Source organism: Borostomias antarcticus (assembly GCF_949987555.1).
Source record: "Borostomias antarcticus genome assembly, chromosome: 2".
NCBI classification, from domain to species: domain Eukaryota; kingdom Metazoa; phylum Chordata; class Actinopteri; order Stomiiformes; family Stomiidae; genus Borostomias; species Borostomias antarcticus.
In genome coordinates this window covers 7614577-7637076 of record NC_140235.1, presented here as the reverse complement: position 1 = coordinate 7637076, position 22500 = coordinate 7614577, and the positions used below count along the sequence as shown (strand labels likewise).

Genomic DNA, 22500 nt, shown 5'->3' with positions numbered 1-22500 from the left:
CTCGCAAGTTGATGTAGGCCTATCTCACCTAGCTAGCTAGCTAGATATGACAGGACCAACAGCATTAGTCTAGCACTAGCTATGAGCATAACTAGTTAATTCAAAGCAGTTGATCTTCACCATCATGCCATGCTTTAATTATGAAATTATTCTGGTCCTAATACCAGCAAAATAGGTAGGTAGGTAGCTAGCTAAATCAATCCCTCCCAGCATAGCTACCTAGCTAGAAGCTAACAGGGTATCCTAGCTAGTTTACGTGGTTGACTGCAGTGGTAGGCTGGGGCATAGTGACTAAGTGATCAACCATAACATGAACACTCAGGTTCGAGCAAGGTAGCAAAATAATTACTAGACATGTATATAAAACAAAGCATGTTTATTTAACATGAGATGAATGCATGAAAACCATCTCAGATAATCACACTTCAAATTGCACAAGGTTTTCTATCCCCCCAAAAAGGGTTTATCCCCCCATGACATTTAGTTTAATTTTATTAGTTTTATTAGGATCCCCATTAGTGGTTGCAGGACAACCACTAATCTTCCTGGGGTCCACAAAAATTAAAATAAAATAACATACATACACACATATACACATATGTACACATAACATATAGCATACATGACATTGCATACAATCACATACAATTACATTACAACACAGTACACTTATACACATTATGACATGCAGCATGACATTACAACACATAAAACAGTACACACTACTGACATCACATCACAACATCACAGGGACATTACAGTATACGGATAGACCCAACAAGACAGTTCCACAGTACATGACAAGACAACAAAGTCTGTACATACATAATGACCTATTTAGCCAAGTACCTGTACTGTATGTGCCGATCTGGCCTATCTGGCAATGTTAACGAAAGAGAAGAATAGTTTGTGATTCAGATCCACTAAAAACGTAATGGGGTCTTCCTTGGCCCTCCACAGTTTCATGAAATTCAGTCTGGTAATTTGTGACTATACAGACAGACAGATTAACATGCCACCAACAACATACTGTGACCTCATACCCGGGCTTGGTCCTGAGCAGAGGTCACAAGAGGTCACACACTCTAGACATATGTCTCCACCACAACCCCAAACCAGACAGCTATACAAAATTGATAACCTGGTAAAATGGAGTCTCCCCCCCACCATCCACACACACACACACACACACACACACACACACACACACTGAAAGCCCAACTTGACATTGCTTTCAGGATAATGCAGCAGACAAAGTAGGTTAGGGCATTGCCCGCTCTGCCGGAAAACCAAAACAAGTCTGCATCTCAGCTCCTTGTCCTTTACCAGATTTTAGCTTGAGTGTGTGTGTGTGTGTGTGTGTGTGTGTATATCTGTATGTGTGTATATGTGTGTGTGTGTGTGTGTGTGTGTGTGTGTGCGTGTGTGTGTGTGTATATGTGTGTGTGTATGTGTGTGTGTGTATAAGTGTATGTGTGTGTGTGTGTGTATATGTGTGTGTGTGTGTGTGTGTGTGCGTATGTGTGTATATGTGTGTGTGTTCAGAGGAGGCCTGCTGGATTGAGGTAAAGCACAGAAGGCCATGTCTGTGTGCAGTTCTATCACTATATCAAATACCACTTGCTTTAAACACATCTCTATCTTTCTTTCCCTGATCAAATATCTCTCTTCCTCAGATAATACCTTGTTACTATAACCCTCTACCATCTGTCTTTCAAACACCCTCTTTTCTCCCCCTACCCTCTTTAAGGGCTGCCTTCTGTGCCTTTTGGTTCTATAACCTTAACAACTGGAATCATAGCCTACTTTCTAGCCAACGTTGACTCAAACGTTATCAAAATCGTCAACTAAATTCATATTATATTAATATTATATTATTATATAGTATTATAATATTATATAGCGCCTAGCCTACTGTAAATTAATAGCCATCAGCTAAAATTATGGTAAATTAATTAGTATTCGCATTATCTTTTGCGTTTTGAGGGGGGGGGGGGGTGTATCTGACCAGCCAAGGCGCCGTTTGGGGGTACATGTTATCCGCGGCCGACAGCAGTACGGGACATATCACAACCTCATACAGTATAAATGTATGTGACTCATGTCGTTAGTGTGAAGCGGCAATCACAAGTGGCTCAACCGGGAGGCCATCCATCTTGAAGTCTTTTGGGGCCACTGGTAAGCTAACTAAGTTAGGGACGGTACCCGCGAACCAATTCTCCTCATCCTGATCACATCACACGGCACTTTTCTGAAAAGTTAAACAAAATTCAACTCAAAAGGCGGTGGTAGCTGCGCTTTTTAAAATGGCTTCCACCTTTTGCCTTTTCCCACAGGGCTGCATGTAAAAAAGACGCTGGCCGTAAAAAAAAATAAAAACTAAGTCTAGTGTGAACACGGCCTTTGGGTTCCAAACAGTAAGGCCTGAAAAGGGTTCTATCTTACCTCAATTCATTTGGAGGGAGGGAGGGAGGGAGGGAGGGAGGGAGGGAGGGAGGGAGGGAGGGAGGGAGGGAGGGAGGGAGGGAGGGAGGGAGGGATGGATGGATGGATGGATGGATGGATGCGTTAATAATCCCCGTGGGGGAAATCTAACTGTAAACCAACCAAAGTCCTTGCTATTCCAGTTGAACCTTCAGAGGGGTGTCACCTCGCAAGACGCGCACAGTCTGAGGTTGGAAAAAGGGTCCGAACAGGTTGAACAACTGTTGAGAGAGAAGCAAGAGGAGTCGGCCATTGCTGCCAGGTTACAGGGCGGCATGGCTATCGATTAGCCATAAGGGTAATGGCCGTAGCATTACTCCAGCCCACTCTGCTCTGCACGGCTAAGCGCTAGGATGGAGGTCTCAATCACGCTGTAACGTGGATTTTAGTGGGACGTATTAGGGATGGGTCTTCAAAGCTCTCTCTCTCTCTCTCTCTCTCTCTCTCTCTCTCTCTCACCAAGCCAAAGATAGAGTAGAAGACGGGGGATGTGAGTCTCTGCTGCAAAACCAGACATCAGTCCATAAATCAGTTGATTAGTTTATCGGTACTGAAGGTTTATTCTTATGCTGGGAAAAGAACAGACTATATATATGTGATAGATGAAAGAGTGAGGATGGGGGGAGTGGAGGGTTACTGGAAAGAAGGAGAGGATGAATGTGGATGGAGAGACTCCATGCCTTACTTTCTCTCAGTTCCCTTTCTCTCATCCTCCTTTCCCTTCTCAACCCACCTGAACAATCATCCCACCTGAACCATCATCCCGGTCACTATGAGGTCTCAACCCACCTAAACAATCATCCCGGTCACTATGAGGTCTCAACCCACCTGAACAATCATCCCAGTCACTATGAGGTCTCAACCCACCTGAACAATCATCCCGGTCACAATGAGGTCTAATCCCACCTGAACAGTCATCCAACCTGAACCATCATCCCTCCTGAACAATCATCCCAGTCACTATGAGGTCTCATCCCACCTGAACAATCATCCCGGTCACTATGAGGTCTCAACCCACCTGAACAATCATCCTGGTCACTATGAGGTCTCATCCCACCTGAACAGTCATCCCAGTCTCATCCCCCCTGAACAGTCATCCCAGTCACTATGAGGTCTCAACCCACCTGAACAATCATCCCGGTCACTATGAGGTCTCATCCCACCTGAACAATCATCCCACCTGAACCATCATCCTTCCTGAACAATCATCCCAGTCACTATGAGGTCTCTTCCCACCTGAACAATCATCCCAGTCACTATGATGTCTCAACCCACTTGAATAATCATCCCGGTCACTATGAGGTCTCAACCCACATGAACAATCATCCCAGTCACTATGAGGTCTCATCCCACCTGAACAATCATCCCGGTCACTATGAGGTCTCAATCCACCTGAACAATCATCCCGGTCACTATGGGGTCTCATCCCACCTGAACAGTCATCCCAGTCACTATGAGGTCTCAACCCACCTGAACAATCATCCCACCTGAACCATAATCCCTCCTGAACAATCATCCCAGTCACTATGAGGTCTCAACCCACATGAACAATCATCCCGGTCACTATGAGGTCTCATCCCACCTGAACAGTCCTCCCAGTCACTATGAGGTCTCAACCCACCTGAACAATCATCCCGGTCACTATGAGGTCTCATCCCACCTGAACAATCATCCCACCTGAACCATAATCCCTCCTGAACAATCATCCCAGTCACTATGAGGTCTCATCCCACCTGAACAATCATCCCAGTCACTATGAGGTCTCAACCCACCTGAACAATCATCCCAGTCACTATGAGGTCTCATCCCACCTGAACAATCATCCCAGTCACTATGAGGTCTCATCCCACCTGAACAATCATCCCGGTCACTGAGGTCTCATCCCACCTGAACAATCAACCTAGTAACTACGAGATGCACGTCAGTCTGTACAGGTGGTAGTCTGTAGGAACAGTGACAGTCTCTCCAGGAATAAACAAACCAACCAAGTCCTATAAGGGTCTAGAAAACATCTGTCCATTGAACGTCCCTATCTAAGAAAGAGAGAGTAAAGACAAGACTATCTAAGAAAGAGAGAGTAAAGACAAGACTATCTAAGAAAGAGAGAGTAAAGACAAGACACAAATGAAAGATGGAAGGCAAAGAAGTGTCCACAAGCCCAATGCTCAAGGACACCCATTTGAAACCCATTGGTGTACGCGTATGTGCATGTGTGTGTTTATGTTTTGTGTGTGTATGTGTGCGCGTGTGTGTACGTAGCGGACACAGACAACGCCTCAGCCCCCCCATCGCCACTCAAAACCCCGTCAGCTGGCTGCACACACACACACACACACACACACAGCTCCCATCCGCCCCGCCCGGCATAAGGCGCGGCGCGGGCACCCCTGCCAACGTGGAGGACAGGGCAGGAGCCGGCAGGTCCATCTGCTAGGCTGGCACCAGGGCCCTGCGGGGGGGTGGCGGGGGTAGGGAGGGGGAGGGGGGTGGCAGTGCCACCTCCACTAACACATGTACAGCAGGCAGGTGGCCGTTCATTGTGAAAAATTCGGCCCGTCATTGTGGAGTGTGGTCTGTGGTGGTCTGTGGTGGTTTGTCACTGAGCTGCAGTTAGCTGACCAACTTTCCATTCCTGCCCACTGGGACGTAAGATGTCATTTTTCTTTGACGTACACAGGTAAAACACAACAATGAGAACACACACACACACACACACACACACACACACACAGACACACATGCGTGGGAGCAGCCCGGCGATAGCTGGAGCAGCAGACGGCTCCTGTGGAGCCCAAGGTGACCTGTGTGGTGTGTCCTCTGGACCGCTAATTCATATTATAATTAAATTATTGTTTCTTTTAAGTTCCTCAATAAAAATCAAACAACAGCAGAACTTCTAACCAGAGCTGGAAGGCCATGAACACTTTGGAGGAGCCAGTCAGGCTTTGAATGGGTTCAATGTTGCCACCAAACTTTTTTTTCGGCATGAATGGAATCACTGGCCTTTAGTGTGACCATGAGACTAACACATGGTCTAACTGATGGATGGACTTGCTGAGCCGTAATGACTAGCGTGACACAATGATTACTCCCCCAAATCAAAACATTCGGACTGCTGTGTTTCCAACGGAGGGCTTGAGAGCCCAGGCTTGTCCACCCGCTATGAAGGGACATCTACTTCTGAACTTGTGACTGGAGGGGTCAGTGGCAGTGTGTGCATGACGTTGAAGTCTGCTGAGTGAGTGAGAGTGTGTGTGTGTGTGTGTGTGTGTGTGTGTGTGTGTGTGTGTGTGTGTGTGATGGAATAAGGTTTTAAAGGCTCATAATGGTGTGTTTAGGAGCGGCAGCGCGTGTGTACACTTGTGTGAGGGAGACAGACAGACGAGTGTGTGTGAACGTGTGTGAGGGAGACAGACAGAGACGAGTGTGTGTGTGAAAGTGTGTGAGGGAGACAGAGACGAGTGTGTGTGTGAATGTGTGTGAGGGAGACAGACAGACGAGTGTGTGTGAACGTGTGTGAGGGAGACAGACGAGTATGTGTGTGAGCGTGAGCGAGGGGTTTAAAGAGAGAACAGACATGCAAGGTCTATCACCTCAAGTAAAAAACACCCTCATGTCATTAGAACGGCTTCATTAGATGTAGGTGTTGGAGAGAAACAGTGAAGGATGGTCCTGGTGTGTCTTCTTGTTTTAGCATCGGCTCACTACATTAACAGCATGCATCATATACAGTATATGGTACAGTAGTTAGCCTGTGTGTTTATATGGATATGGTATGCACTGAGAGAGAGATAGAGATAGAGAGACAGAGAGAGAGAGAGAGAGAGAGAGAGAGAGTGAGAGACAGAGAGAGAGAGAGAGAGAGACACAGAGAGAGAGAGAGAGAGAGAGAGTGAGAGACAGAGAGAGAGACAGAGAGAGAGAGTGAGTGAGTGAGAGAGAGAGAGAGAGAGAGAGATACAGATAGAGAGAGAGAGAGAGAGAGACAGAGAGAGAGAGAGAGAGAGAGAGAGAGAGTGAAAAGTGTGAAAATAAAGACAAAATGTGCTTAAAATGACACCAGAGGAGGGCGGGAGGAAGAGGAGGAGGTGGAGAGTCTGTGACTGGGGAAGAGAAGAGAGACGTGAGAGAAAGTGTGGAAGGGGACTTGCGAGAGGAGGGAGAGAGAGTGAGAGACAGAGAGAGAGTGAGTGAGAGAGAGACAGAGAGAGAGTGAGAGAGAGAGAGAGAGAGAGAAAGTGTGGAAGGGGACTTGCGAGAGGAGGGAGAGAGAGAGAGAGAGTGAGAGACAGAGAGAGAGTGAGTGAGAGAGACAGAGAGAGAGAGAGAGAGAGAGAGAGAGAGAGAGAGAAAGTGTGGAAGGGGACTTGCGAGAGGAGGGAGAGAGAGAGAGTGAGAGACAGAGACAGAGAGAGAGTGAGAGAGAGAGAAAGTGTGGAAGGGGACTTGCGAGAGGAGGGAGAGAGTGAGAGTGAGAGACAGAGAGAGAGTGAGTGAGAGAGACAGAGAGAGAGAGTGAGAGAGAGAGAGAGAGAGAGAGAGAGAGAGAGAGAGAAAGTGTGGAAGGGGACTTGCGAGAGGAGGGAGAGAGAGAGCGCGAGACAAAAACAGAATCAGAGAGCGGGCGAGAATTAACTTGATTTGGTGCGCAGTCACACACACACGCACACACACAACCTCTCCTGATTCCTGCGCCCGAGTTCTGAAATGCTAATGAGCCAGGCTGTATTTACACAGCGCGCTACTTCCTCTGCCTTCACTCCTTCTCCCTCTCATCTCGCCTCAAATCACTTTCCCTCGCTCCCTTCTGTGGAATACCGGATCTTTTTGGACCCTTCTCTCCCCAATCTCCTCATTATTGCCCTCTCTGTCTCCCCCCCTCTCCTGCTCCTCCTCCTGCACCTCCTCCCCCGCTCCCCGCCTCCTCGCCTGCCACTTAAGCGCTCATCTATTATTCAGTGTGCTAAATAAAGAGGCAGCTCGGCGAGATGACTGAGCCCAGCCAACAGGGCTGTCACTTACAGTATCCCCCTCTCCTCTCCTCTCCCCTCCTCCCTCTCCACCTCCCCGCCGTTCTCTCTCCTCTCCTCTCCCCTCCTCCCTCTCCACCTCCCCGCCGTTCTCTCTCCTCTCCCCTCCTCCCTCTCCACCTCCCCGCCGTTCTCTCTCCTCTCCTCTCCTCTCCTCTCCACCACCCCGCCGTTCTCTCTCCTCTCACACGCTCCTCTCCTTCTCCGCCGCCTCCACTCTCCTCCTCCTCCTCCTTCCTCTTGATCCTTACACTCTTCATTTTATTTTGTTTCATTCTCCTCTTTCCCCTTTCACTCCCTTCACTGTGTTCTGTCCGTTCCCTCACCCCGCCCCATGCCCTCCCCCTCACCCCCCTCAGCCCCCTCAGCCCCCGTCTGAGAGAGCTCTGTCCCCACAAACTCCCCCCGTGTGAGGAAAGGGGGAGAGGAAGAGAGGAGGAGGAGAGGAGGGGGAGGAGAGGAGGGGGAGAGAGAGAGGAGGATGAGAGGAGGAGGAGAGGAGGGAGAGAGAGGAGGATGGAGAGAGAGGGGGAGGGAGAGAGAGGAGGAGGGAGAGAGAGGAGGGAGAGAGAGAGAGGGGGAGGGAGAGAGAGTAGAAGGGAGAAAGAGGAGGGAGAGAGAGGAGGAAGGAGAAAGAGGGGGAGGGAGGGAGAGAGAGGAGGAGGGAGAGAGAGGGGGAGGAAGAGAGAGGAGGGATAGAGAGGAGGAGGGAGAGAGAGGAGGAGGGAGAGAGGGCAGAGGTAGCGTAGCCAGCTCTGGTCTGGCAGGCTCGTCTCCTCCTCCATGTGCGAGTGCGTTGGATGGTGTTAATTTGTGCAGAGTGGGAGAAAGCTGTTTTGGCTGCGGGAGAACGAGCCGAGTTTAGCGGGCTGTGGCGCGCACACACACACACACACACACACACACTAATGCAAGCGCGCGCACACACGAACACACGTGCGTGCGCACACACACACACCGAACACACACCGAACACACACACACACGAACGTACACACGCGCACGCATGCACGCACACACGAACGCTCGCGCGCACACACACATACATCCTCGCGCGCACACACACAGGTTATCAGGAGAACTCATAATGTAGCTCAGTAGTGTGTCTGTATTAGGGGTGTAACGATACACTAATCTCACGATATTGGGTTGACGATAACAATACGATACACTAAGGGCAGGTGTGAAGCGTTGCAGTAGCGCTGCTGTTCACACCAATAGTGCATTTCTCCACATTTCTACTCCACTACACTTTGTGAATTTAGAGCTTAATTGTTGTAATATCATGGATAAGCCTAGAGACAAAAGATGTGTTTGTTACCAGCGTTGTGTAGCCAGCGTTCACTGATATACAATAAACATACAATAAACAACAATATTGTTTTCACCTTGATGATACGTATTGTGACGTTTCTGTATCGTGATATATTGATGCATGATATATTGTTACACCCCTATTCTGTATGCACTCCTGATAATGTCTGAGCAAGCTCCTGAACAAATCAAATAAAACTTTATTTGTATAGCGCATTTCATACACAGAAGCAACACTTTACAGAGAGCAATGGGAGGGTGGGCATATGTCCCACCCCTACATACTCCAGATGAGAGGAGTGGACTGCATGTACCAGCTCACGCTACCAGAAGTGACAAGGGCAGTAGAAACACGCTAAACTAGAGGAAGATCACTCCGGAAGGATCAGGAGAGAGAAATGGTCTGTGGCCACCACCTGCAAAATCATTTCCTTTGTGGGGGTTGTCTTGCTGTTGCTGTCTTGCTGTGTTTCCTGTCCACCTGTTGCTGCTTTCATTTGCACCAAAGCAGGTGAAATTGATTTACAATCATTTACACTTCCTAGATGGACAGATCAATATCCTAGAAGCTGAATTGACTTGGTGTTGTACTGTGATGATTAAGTGTTGCCTTAATTTTTTTGAGCAGTGTATTTCAAACACTCTCACATACTGTAAACACTGGACAACATACTGTATCCACTTTGAGCAAGCATCACGACTACGGCTAGAGAACCATGTGCTGTTGCATAGGATCAGGACTGATCCACCACTGCGACTCATCTTGTGATCGTTTATCAAAGATGTGTTCTACCTTGTGTTTATACGGCCAGACATTTGTTAGCACGGTTGCAACACCGCACAGTTTTGCTTATACGGTAATGTGTGCGACAGTGCAGGGTAAGACAATGAGTTGTATTGGTTTGTGGGTAAAGTGCGTTCTCACTGCAAATGAATCGCCCCACTGTCCCATTGCATAGGTCCCACCCCTACATATTCCAGAGGGAAGCAAAAAAAACAATTTCACCCAGGGGCCAGACAAGTGAGCTGTAAAGATTCTTCCCTGACCTCTCTCAACGAGACGATCGAGCAAGCAGTAGGTAGGTCTGAATGCACCCTAACACACGTACACACACACTTCTGAGAGAGGGGATCTGTCCGTGTGGGCAGGCCTGGCCAATACTAATGTGATGTTCATAGCATCTCACTCACTGCCCCCGTAAACCAGTCACATCAGTTGGCTGATCTGCTCACAAATCTGTCCTTCATCCTGTTCACACTCCTTCCCTCTCAACGCAACACTGCCTCCATCTCTGGGCATGTCATTTCCCTCATCCCGAGACTCATCCACACACACGCGCACACACACGCACACTCACTCATGCACACACACACTGAAAAGTTTCTGAACAGTGGCAAAGACATCAACACTCATGGGAATGTCCAATTGAACATTTTCCAGGCAGGGGCAGAGTGACAGCGGATGGTTCCGGACTCGCGGGAACCCGTGACCTTCCACTGCCAGCACCACACACTAACTGACTCCATATGGACCTCCACCTGTCTGGTCACACAAGTACTTAACACGCGTGTTCAGGGATGGGTGTGGTGTTGTCAAATCTTCACACTTCCTGGTGGTATGTGTTCAAAAGAGAACACCCATAGTCATGCTATTTATGTACAGTAGGAGCTCACAGTTCCAAATCAAATCCAGTACATAAAGTATTCCAACACAGTCACCAAAGACGAACGATTATTTCTATAACTTATATATCTTTTATTTTCTGCAGCATTGCTTTCAGGCTCCTGCAGAAACTAGTATAGTACTATATACTATTCATGTTTTTCTTTGGTGACATGGTTGCCGTTAGTGATGGGGATGGAGGATTCCTATAAACGGCCATGAATCAAACGGACATTGGTACACATGTGCATTCATGGAACACTAATGAGAAATGATGGGTCGGGGCCAGGCGATGAAAGAAGATGGACACAAATGATAAATATGAGGGTGTAGGTGAACACAAATAGGCACAAACTGGTGCAGGCATATGTTTTCCTGTTAAGTGCTACAGTTAGATGGTTTGAGGTTGTGACATGGTCACAGCTCTTTTCTGTCCTGGCCACACAGTGAACTGCCCACCGACATCAGGACTGCTCGTATTTCACCACAAAACTCACCCCTTTAATAAGTACCTGTACTACCAGGATTGTTCTCTTAAGCTCCTATTGTTTTTATTTACTTTTGCACTTTACCTTAAGCACTAGCTTATACCATAAGTAACTTGTTTAGAAAGGAGATGCACTTGTGAGTTCTCGTGAATAGTAGTACATTAACTTCCTATGTGAAATGTAATTATTGTAAGTAACTTTGAATAAGTGTCAGTTAAATGACTAATGTAATGCGAACAGCCAAAGACATGCCACGTTGTTGCTAACTAGCCAAATAATGAATCTTAGTTGTGTTGCTGAAAGTTGAAGATTGAGGGTAGGTGTCATATGTTGCCTTTTGTTCAGTCCAACTACTGTACATGAGCACACTTTTTTTACATGAAAACATGATTGGATTTTGATAGAATGCTGTGGCAACCTGGGGCCCTCACAACCCAAAGTAGTCGCTAGCTGTGGGACTGCAGTTCCCAGAACCCCACAGGTTGTGGGTTAGAGAGTTGAATGACTGTACCTGGGCTCCATACCCGTCTCAGAGCAATCAGCCTCGTCCCCTCACCCAAAACTGGAAACCCCAGGCCAGAAGAAGCCTGGGAGAAGAGGGCTGAGGCAGACAGCAGCTGTCTTGTGTGGATTTGTGGTCTTCCCCAAGAAGATGACAAGGAGACAATGACAAATACCTGAGGGTGTGCTCATGTTTTTGCCCAGACTATAATGTAAACCTTTAATTAAAAGTATCTTTAAAAATCATGTCACAGCACAATGCCGAGTATGCATTAGCATTTTTATTCTGCATCCCCCTGGGCTTGAACTCTTGTTGAGCTACCTGTCATGTGAGAAGCCATACTGTAGATGGTTTCACACTGACAAGCAATCAAGGGTTGTATGTAAATGTCCCAGGTGTATTAACATGGAGGTTTCATCAGTTTCCACAAAATGTTTGTTAAAGGCACCACAAGGGGTGAATACTAAAACTAAGGTACACATTCAACAAGTGGAGAACAAAAGACAAAGCTTACAAACCAACAAGATGACACAGGGACAACGCACAGCTACAGAAAATAATGAACAGGCAAAGAACAAGAGGGGAGCTACATATATACACAGACTAACAAGACAGGTGGAACCCAATCAAACAAATCAGTGGCACAGGTGTCCTCTCAATCAGAGTCAATTTAGCCAGTTGTAGTCCTAGGATCCGCTATTGGGGCGGGGATGCCTAAAATAAATAACATATCTGATTGGTGGAGACATTGCTGTTGCAATATAGGATTGTGGGTAGTGTATTTTGTCCTGTATGCACAGCAGTAGTTTGAGGGCACAAAAAGAGGACAGACTTCAAAATACTATAAACCTTTCAATTTTTGAGATAAAATTCTGAAAAATGTCACACTACATGTACAATGTCATAAAAATGTTGTCATTCTTTTCATGAACATTGGAGATTTATTGAGTGAGTATTTGCAGTAGCTGCGTACAGTACTGTTGACAGTAAAACATTTTGATGTGCTGTGGGCTCAATTTTTTATATTTAAAAAATTTGTGAAGATGGTTTTTGGAGGACAGTCTGAAGAGGTCAGTGTAGCATTTGAGGTGTCAATTGACCAAAAAATGTGGGCGGAGTAGGGTTTGATAGGTTTATAGATAGTTTTTGAGAAAAACAGTGATGGACTTATTAATTCATGGCAGCTCAAATCATATAGACGTTTCTGCTCACTTGGGCCTACATGTTGGTGGTGGTTGCAAAGTGATAGCACATACGGCTGATTTGTTATAATTCTTTTAAGTTTTAAACTTTAGACGGTGGCTGTAGCGCCACCATCAGGACTATTGGCCCCCAATTCCAGTTGAGAACAGGGGGGGAAAAGTTATACAGTTGGGAAAATTAGATGAGGAGTCTACGTTGTTCAATCTACGTTGTTACTTTTGTAGACATGTTTGTGTGAAACCTTTGAGCATGAAAGCAGAATGATTAGGTTAGGTTTAGACATGAAAGTGGAATGGTTAGGTTTTGCAAGTTGCAACCAAACAGTCACATTGCGTTCTAGCTCCAAAAAATGTTGCGAGTTTCAAGGTGAAAAACAAAGTTCTCCAAAGACAAGAGGGTTCTACGCCCATCCATCCCTCCCACTCCTGCCATATTCCTGTTTCACAACTACTAATATATCACAGCACCCCATATTATGGACGCATTCATTAGGATTCATTAAAATGATGTGCACAGGCATTGAAAGCGCATTGTGTTGCCTCTGTGTATGAAATGCGCTATATAAATATAGTTTGATTTGATTTGATTGTAATTGGGCTTCTGCAGCTGGTCTGAGTGTTCAGATGCTCAACATCTGATGTTGCAGCTTTGTAATAATGTATAGAGTTACATTCAACAGAAGCTTTGCTAGACAGAATCTGTTATTAAGTACGAGAGAGAAAGAGAACAAGAGAGTGTGAGAGAGAGAACAAGAGAGAGAGAGAGAGAAAGAGAGAGAGAGAACAAGAGAGAGAGAAACAGAGAGAGAGAACAAGAGAGAGAGAGAACAAGCGAGAGAGAGAGAGAGAGAACAGGAGAGAGAGAACAAGACAGAGAGAACAAGAGAGAGAGAGAACGAGAGAGAGAGAGAACACGAGAGAGAGAGAACAAGAGAGAGAGAGAGAAAGAGAGAGAGAGAGAACAAGAGAGAGAGAGGAAGAGAGAGGGAGCACTTGTGTTTGAGCTAGGTAGCGTGGGCGTATAACACAAGTAGCACGATGCTCCTCATCTCCATATCCCATTTGTTCTTTCCTGACCTCGTGTCACGTGATAAAGAGAGAGAGGAAGGAGGAATGGGATTGCATGCTTCCTTCCTATTCATCCTTCTTTCCTATCTTCCTTCCTATCTTGTCAGACCTCAGTTTTTTCCTTCCTTCCTTCATGCTGTCGTTCATTCCCTCAGTCTATCTGTCCATCCAGCCTTCCTTCCTGTAATCAGATATTTGACTTACAGTAGCTACAGACGGGAAAGCAAAGGTTCGGCATACTGCAATTTCACCCATTCAATCATTTCACAGTGGAGGACAGTGAGGTAAGCGTGAGGTAAAGGGTGTGTGTGTGTGTGTGTGTGTGTGTGTATGTACACACCGCAAGCCACTGTTAATAGACCACAGCTCGTTGTTTTCCTCCTCATCTCAGGCAGTTGTTTTCCCCTCGGGATGATCTCGTCCTTCCCTATGACATGGTGGTGTGGTCCTTCCCTATGACATGGTGGCGTGTCGCTGGCCTGTCATTAGCGCGCTAGCGCTGTGTGAGCTTCCCATGTTCCTGTTAACCATGAGTGTAGAACGGCTTGAGTGACACAACATGTCTGTTCACACATACATAGAAAGATAGGGCGCGCGTACTGTATGTGTGTGTGTGTGTGTGTGTGTGTGTGTGTGTATTTGATCACCATCGTAAATCAATACATGGATGAATTGAATGAGGAGCTACACTCCACTGAGTGGATGTTCTCTTGCTACTTTGCTTTTACTGTGACCTCTCCACTGGGACAAAACCAAGAAATAATAGTGTTCTTTTTGACCTCAAGCACATGAAAAGAAAACTGAGAAGAAGGTAAGATGGGGAGAAACAAACAGACAGGCCTGTTGTGGTTTTTCACATGCCTCTGTAATATGATCTTTAGAAACGTCTTTAGAAACGAAATAGCTTCCTCACTTGCTCCAGCACGCATGCGCACAGCGTGCTGGAGCAACGCTTGCGTGCTGTGCGCATGCGTGCTGGAGCAAGTGGGGAAGCTATTTAGTTTCTAAAGACGTTTCTAAAGATCATATTACAGAGGCATGTGAAAAACCACAACAGGCCTATGCTCTATGTAAGCACAACTAGCGATTCATAAACACAGATTGATGAAAACAACCATTTCGCGGCAGAAAATAGATTTTTTAGAAGCTGCATTCTCAGTGCCCCGTCCGCCGCCATTACATGGATATACTTGGCTCGCGCAGGATTTTAAATTTCTTCTACAGGCCTCCGAATTACACCAAAGTTATCTCGGTGAGTGAAACGTCTTATAATATGCCGTAAATAAGGTCCAGGTTGTCAAAAACGAGCATTCTCCTTTAACAGGACGAGAGAAACGGAGAGCCGGAAATATAACACCAATCAGGTAACGAGAACTATGCACACCTCAATCCCAATAGCCAAATGAGTGACCGCATAAAACCAATCACCAGTAGGTCCAGATACTCAACAGCACTCGCTGACCAACCAGACCACTAGTTGCAGTCTTCCAGCAAACTCCAACCTACATTATCTGAATCAACAAACTAAATAGCACTTTAAAAACTGACATGTTTGATGAGCTGAGGTCAGTGCCAGTCCAGTGACATAAAAACATACTCACATACTGTACAAGTAACCACAGTGGCCGTCTTTTCATTTTAAAATGGTGGAGGGAGAAAACCACACGGACACTAAACTAACCCAGTGAGTCCAACCACAGCCCACAGTGTCATGTAGCGCGAGTGTGTGCGTTCTGAAATGAATAAATATTGAGATAAAGATATACTATACTTTGCTACTTTGAGGTCAAACTGTATGTCAGCTTGTTCCACAACAGACACTACAGTTCACTGTCCTCGCTTCAGCTCACCAAGGCTCAGATCCCATCAACAGAATATCAATACACACTACATCTCTCAGCATGCAGCCAATGTTGCCATTTTGAAATGTGTGTGTGTGTGTGTGTGTGTGCGCGCCGACATGTTGATCACTCAACCATTCTAGCCGTGTTGCTAGCCGTTAGCCAGGCCAGCAGGGACACACACACACACACACACACACACACACACACACACACACACACACACACACACACACACACACACACACACACACAGAAACCTAGGGAGATAGATAGAGAGAGGTCACGCTCCTACCAGATTGAATGTGGCTGAGTCCAGATGGCTTCAAAAGTTCCAAGGGCTGCTCCTTGAAGCCCAGTCCGCCTGCAGGAGACAGAGAGGACTCCGTTTCAAAGATGGTCCGCAGCATGGGGGGAGAAAAGAGGAGCGCGTACAAAAACTAGCGACTGCCTAAAAATGACTACATCTCCCAGGGAGCAAGCAGAGGGGGGATGCCAGGGAGGAAGAAGAAGGAGGAGAAGGAGACCAGTTGAGAGAGAGGGAGAGGATGCTTCTGACAGTCATGTGGTACCAGCCACAGTTGGGGCTGCTGTTCACTGTTGACTTAAATGTGATTGGTTCACTGTGTGCCATGGAGGGGGGGAGTGAGGACAGCGAGAGAGAGAGAGAGAGAGAGAGAGAGAGAGAGAGAGAGGAAGAGAGAGGCATGTAAAAATAATCGTGTGGATTGAGCACAGGCAAGACACATCGCATGTGCTACCGTCGCTTAAACAAACATAGGCTCACTGCGTGCGTGTGCGCGCACACACACACACACACACACGCGCACACACACACACACACACACAATGATAATTATAGAGGGAACATGAAAAGGCTTTTGCAGTAGCTCAATTCAGGGAGGACATGGCTATAAATAGACGAGTGGGGGAGAGAGGTGGCCCGCACACACACACATACACACACGCGCACACACACACACACGCGTGCGCACGCATGCACACGCACACACACACACACACACACACACAAACACACACACACACACACACAAACAGACACTCTCTCTCTCTCTCTCTCTCTCTCTCTCTGTCTCTATCTCTCTCCTCTAGTTCTTATGCCAGCTGACGTTTCCAGTCTCGACTCGTCTCTCAAAACCTGGCAACCGCAGCAGCAGGGGGCAGGACGTCAAGGGAGGCCCAGATCTGCACAACAGCACTCTGGGAGCTTTCTTCCCACAGGTGCTTACGACGGAGTGTGTGACTGCAGATACACACACAGGGACTATATTTAGGCTACTCGGCTGAGGAGCAACCGACTGATAACGTAGCCTTTCGTCAGAGATGAGCACAGCCATCCGCACGCCGTGGCAGAGTGAGGTTGGGAGTGAGTGAGTGTGAAGGATGGGAGTGATCCTAGGAGAGGAGGGTATTGATTGTATTGGGACTCAGCCGGCTCCATACATCCATAGTACTGCCCTCCTGGGAGACACATGGGGAGGGGAGGAGGAGAGGAGGAGGGGAAGGAGTGGAGGAGGAGGTGTAGGAGGGGAGGAGGTGGTGTAGGAGGGGAAGGAAAGGAGGAGAAGGGAGAGGAGGAGGAGGTGTAGGAGGGGGAGGAGGGGAGGAGGAGGGACAGGAAGGAGAGGAGGAGGAGGGAGAGGAGAGGAAGAAGGAGGAGGTGTAGGAGGGGGAGGAGTGGAGGAGGAGGTGTAGGAGAGGAAGGAGAGGAGGTGTAGGAGAGGAGGAGGAGGTGTAGGAGGGGAAGGAGAGGAGGAGGAGGTGTAGGAGGGGGAGGAGGAGGTGTAGGAGGGGAAGGAGGAGGTGTAGGAGAGGAAGGAGTGGAGGAGGAGGTGTAGGAGAGGAGGAGGAGGTGTAGGAGAGGGAGGAGTGGAGGAGGAGGTGTAGGAGAGGAGGAGGAGGTGTAGGAGGGGAAGGAGGAGGTGTAGGAGAGGAAGGAGAGGAGGTGTAGGAGGGGAAGGAGGAGGTGTATGAGAGGAAGGAGAGGAGGAGGAGGTGTAGGAGGGGAAGGAGGAGGTGTAGGAGAGGAAGGAGTGGAGGAGGAGGTGTAGGAGAGGAGGAGGAGGTGTAGGAGAGGAGGAGGAGGTGTAAGAGGGGAATGAGGAGGTGTAGGAGAGGAAGGAGAGGAGGAGGAGGTGTAGGAGAGGAGGAGGAGGTGTAGGAGAGGAAGGAGGAGGTGTAGGAGGTGTAGGAGAGGAGGAGGTGTAGGAGAGGAGGAGGAGGTGTAGGAGAGGAACGAGGAGGTGTAGGAGGGGAAGGAGAGGAGGAGGAGGTGTAGGAGAGGAAGGAGAAGAGGAGGAGGTGTAGGAGAGGAAGGAGAGGAGGAGGAGGTGTAGGAGAGGAAGGAGAGGAGGAGGAGGTGTAGGAGAGGAGGAGGAGGTGTAGGAGAGGAAGGAGAGGAGGAGGAGGTGTAGGAGAGGAAGGAGAGGAGGAGGTGTAGGAGAGGAGGAGGAGGTGTAGGAGAGGAAGGAGAGGACGAGGAGGTGTAGGAGAGGAAGGAGAGGAGGAGGAGGTGTAGGAGAGGAGAGGAGGAGGAGAGCAAGGAGAGGAGGAGGAGACCTGGGGAGGGGGACCCATGTGCACCAGTCACGCGTGAGCGAGCGCCAGCACATGACACACACACACACACACACGCGCGCACACACACGCACACACGCGCACACACACACACACACACACACACACACACACACACACACACGCTCTGCTTTGTTTTTCTGGGTTGCACGACGCTATTTTGAGCCCATCCAGACTGTGGTCATGATTAATACATGATGGAGGGCGGGAGAGGTGGGAGGGAATTAAACATTCATCACACACACACACACACACACACTCCCTCTCTCTCAATACCTGCACACATCAAGAACCCATGCAGCACACACACACACACACACACACACACGCAGAACACTCTCTGGATGAATATTAACACACATGACGAGTCTGAAATCCAAAAATAAAGAAAAACTCTGAGATAATACACAACACTAATTATACAAAACTAATTATACAAACTAATTATACTACACAAAACTAAAGATGCAGTCGAGGAATGAAACTTAAAATAAGGAAAGATCCGAATGTTTGGAGCGGGCTATAACACACGTGTGTGTGTGTGTGTGTGTGTGTGTGTGTGTGTGTGTGTGTGTGTGTGTGTGTGTGTGTGTGTGTGTGTGTGTGTGTGTGTGTGTGAGAGGCTGGCAGGGCTATTTTTGGACTCCCTGGTGGAGCAGACGGGCCCTGATGACTCCTCCTCCATAACGGCATTTTAATTAGCCAAGAGAGCTGAGAGGAGGAGGCTCAGCACTGCACCACACATCACTACACACACACACACACACACACACACACACACACACACAGACACACACCACCCTACACACACACATCACTACACACGCACACACACACACACACATACATACACACATACACATATATACACACACACACACACACACATCACTACACACACATATCACTAAACACCACCCTAAACCAGGGACACACACACACACATCACTAAACACCACCCTTCACCAGGGACACACATACATCACTAAACGCCACCCTACACTAGGGGACACACACACACACATACACACATCACTAAACACCACCCTACACCAGGGGACACCAGATAACACACACACACACACACACACACACACACACACACACACACACACACACACATACATACACACACACACACATGAAACACACATACACACATGAAACACACACATTCATACACACACACACAATGGATAAACTCTTGATCCTCAAAATCCTTGCTTGGTGAAACTTAACGCTTATGACTGCAAAAACGTGTGTCTCAACGCACACGTGGTTCCAGTTGTGCTGGTTCTACACAGATAGCCCATCCATACTGAGGCACTGCTTACATTTGGGCAGTAGAGTTGTAGAGTGCGTGTGCGTGTGTGTGTGTGTGTGTGTGTGTGTGTGTGTGTGCGTGCGTGCGTGCGTGCGCGTTCATGTGTACATGTGTTTCACGTGCGTGTGTGTTTGTGTGTGCGTGTGTGTGAATGCGTGTGGGGTAGCAAGTGGCAGATGGCAGAAAGATGACACCAGAGCCTGATGGGCCAGAGGAAGACTGGGCCGTCTGTCTCACTACAGCAAACACACTTACACTTACACACATATACACATATATACACACTTACACACATATACACAGTTACACACATATGCACACTTGCACACACACACACCACACAAAGAGTCTCAACTGTAATCCAACTGGATCTCTGGGCGTTATAATACACCTGAGAGTTTGTGACAACCAATCGCTGAAGGTTGGTGAGAGGCATGTTAGCCTACGTTTGACAAAATGATTGAGGAAAGATTAAGAGAAAATAAAATACTAAGATAAGATATGCTTTAATAATCCCCATGGGGGGAATTTGGGCATTACAGCAGCAAGAAGAACAGAAAAAGTACAGAATAGACCAAGAGTAAACGAGTAAAGAGTAAAGGACAGAGCTACATACAAGAGTAAATATATACATACAATATACATACAAGAGTACAGTAAATATATGCATACAATATACATACAAGAGTACAGTAAATATATGCATACAATATACATACAAGAGTGAATATATGCATACAATATAATATACATACAAGAGTGAATATATGCATACAATATACTGTACATACAAGAGTGAATATATACATACAATATACAATCAAGAGTAAATATATACAAACAATATGCATACAAGAGTAAATATATACATGCAATATACACACAAGAGTAAATATAAACATACAATATACATACAAGAGTGAATATATACATACAATATACATACAAGAGTGAATATATACATACAATATACATACAAGAGTAAATATATACAAACAATATGCATACAATAGTAAATATATACATGCAATATACACACAAGAGTAAATATATACAAACAATATGCATACAAGAGTAAATATATACATGCAATATACACACAAGAGTAAATATATACATACAATATACTGTACATACAAGAGTGAAAAATTATGGAAGGTAGCTAACAATAGAGAGGAAAGGTAGAGTGCAGGTGATGCAAGCACTGGAGATGTTAAGGTGTGTGTTTGTGTGCGTGTGTGTGTGTGTGTGTGTGTGTGTGTGTGTGTTTGTGTGTACAACAGAGCCAAAGGGCAGAGTGAGGCAAACAGGGCAAGTCTTGTCCAGAGTCAGTCTTTTGATCAAGGGCGGCTAGCCTGCAAGCTCACACCATACAGCAGAGGACAAAGGAACAGGGCATTTAGAGAGTTTAGTGTTAGAGAGTTGGAGAGAGAGAGCAGGATAGAGAGGGAGAGAGAAAATGATCGGGGGGGAAGGGGGTCGGAGAGAGAGAGGAGAGGGAGACTAAAAGAGAGAGAACAGAGAGAATGAAAGAGAGAGGGAGAGGTGAAAGAGAGGGGGCGAGACAAAGAAGTAAAAATAGCCTCCTCCAGCCGTAAGATGTGGACCAGTGACCCGTGAAGAGGCTCATCACAACATGTTTACAGCGCAGAGAGCAGCCTTTGAAGAGGAAAAACTTGTATCTGCCACCGAAACGAACCACCGCCACACACATTATAGTGAAAGAGACACACGCAAGTAAAAGAGAGACATGCAAAGAGACGCAGGCCTGGATACACTGCAGCGTTTGTTCATGGCTACATTTACGAATGGGGGAAAACGATGATTACACGCAAAATTGCATGTAAAGATCTGTTCAAATCTCTTATTACACTAACTCGCCCGAAAGCCTATCAAACAGGTGATTTATGAGCTACAGTACAGAAATACAAGGACAGAATCACACTGATATTAAGATCTTTGGGTGTATCCTCGGAGATTGTTACATCGGAGCAAAGTCCCTTAAGAGGGGAATAGTAACAGGCCACTTCATCCCAACTCAAAGTCCATTCCAATATACATAAATCAAAGGAGATAATACATCTCAGAGCAGAGAAGAAAAAAAAAATCTAGTAATGAGAATTTAAAACACAAAGCATGTCACACCAGACTCATGTAGGTTTTCCAGTTCTTCCAATACTTTTCACACTTACTGGTGGTGTTTCTAAGAGAAAAGGTCAAACATTCCATACTATAAATTTCCTGGACTATTCCTATCCATTCAAGGACAGTTGGGGGTTCCTTACAAAGCCATTTCCTGGTTATTGCTTTTTTGGTACCAGCAAGTAGTATTTGTAACAAATATCTGTCCCGTCCACTCAGTTCCGTAGGCACATTCCCTAGGCATATAACACTGACATTAAAATCAAGCTGTAATTTGGTTATTGATCTCATCTCTGTCACCACATCCTCCCAATAAGAAGAAATCACAGGGCATCGCCAAAATATGTGAAAATGACCAGCAGACATTTCACCACACAGCCTCCAACACTGACCTTGTTCAGGGTTGTTACTTTGTGATTTTTTAATTTGTGGGGTTATGAAAAATCTTAAAATGTTTTTCCAAACAAACTCTCTCCACAGGTCCGAGCTAGAGCTGGTGGACAATGTTCTACATATATTTAACCAATCATCTTCAGTCAACTCTATATTGGCTTCCTTCTCCCATCTCAATTTAACATACATTGTGGAGAGACCCCTTTCCTGTTGTAAAGCTGAGTAAAGCCTGAAGACCTGTTTCCTGCTAGCATTACCTATATATGCATCGATTAATATATTAACCAGGCCCACCCCCCTCTCTCCAGCAGTCTTAATATTCCCCTCAAAGTGATATCTTAGCTGCAGGTATCTGAAAAAATCTATTTTCTCCAAGTTATAATCTTCTAAAAGTTGAGTAAAGCTATCTACAGTAATCCAGTCTTGAAGATATTCTGAAATATGAGGTGAT

At 46.6% G+C, this 22500-nt stretch overlaps 1 protein-coding gene across 1 annotated transcript in view; it reads right to left on the bottom strand.

The window, feature by feature from the left end:
• Positions 1-22500, bottom strand: part of hdac4 (histone deacetylase 4) — a 165195-nt gene that overhangs the window by 99325 nt on the left and 43370 nt on the right. The window contains exon 2 of the mRNA XM_084456089.1: positions 15888-15956. Coding sequence (XP_084312215.1) covers positions 15888-15956 — 69 coding nt within the window. The remainder of the gene's footprint in view (positions 1-15887; positions 15957-22500) is intronic.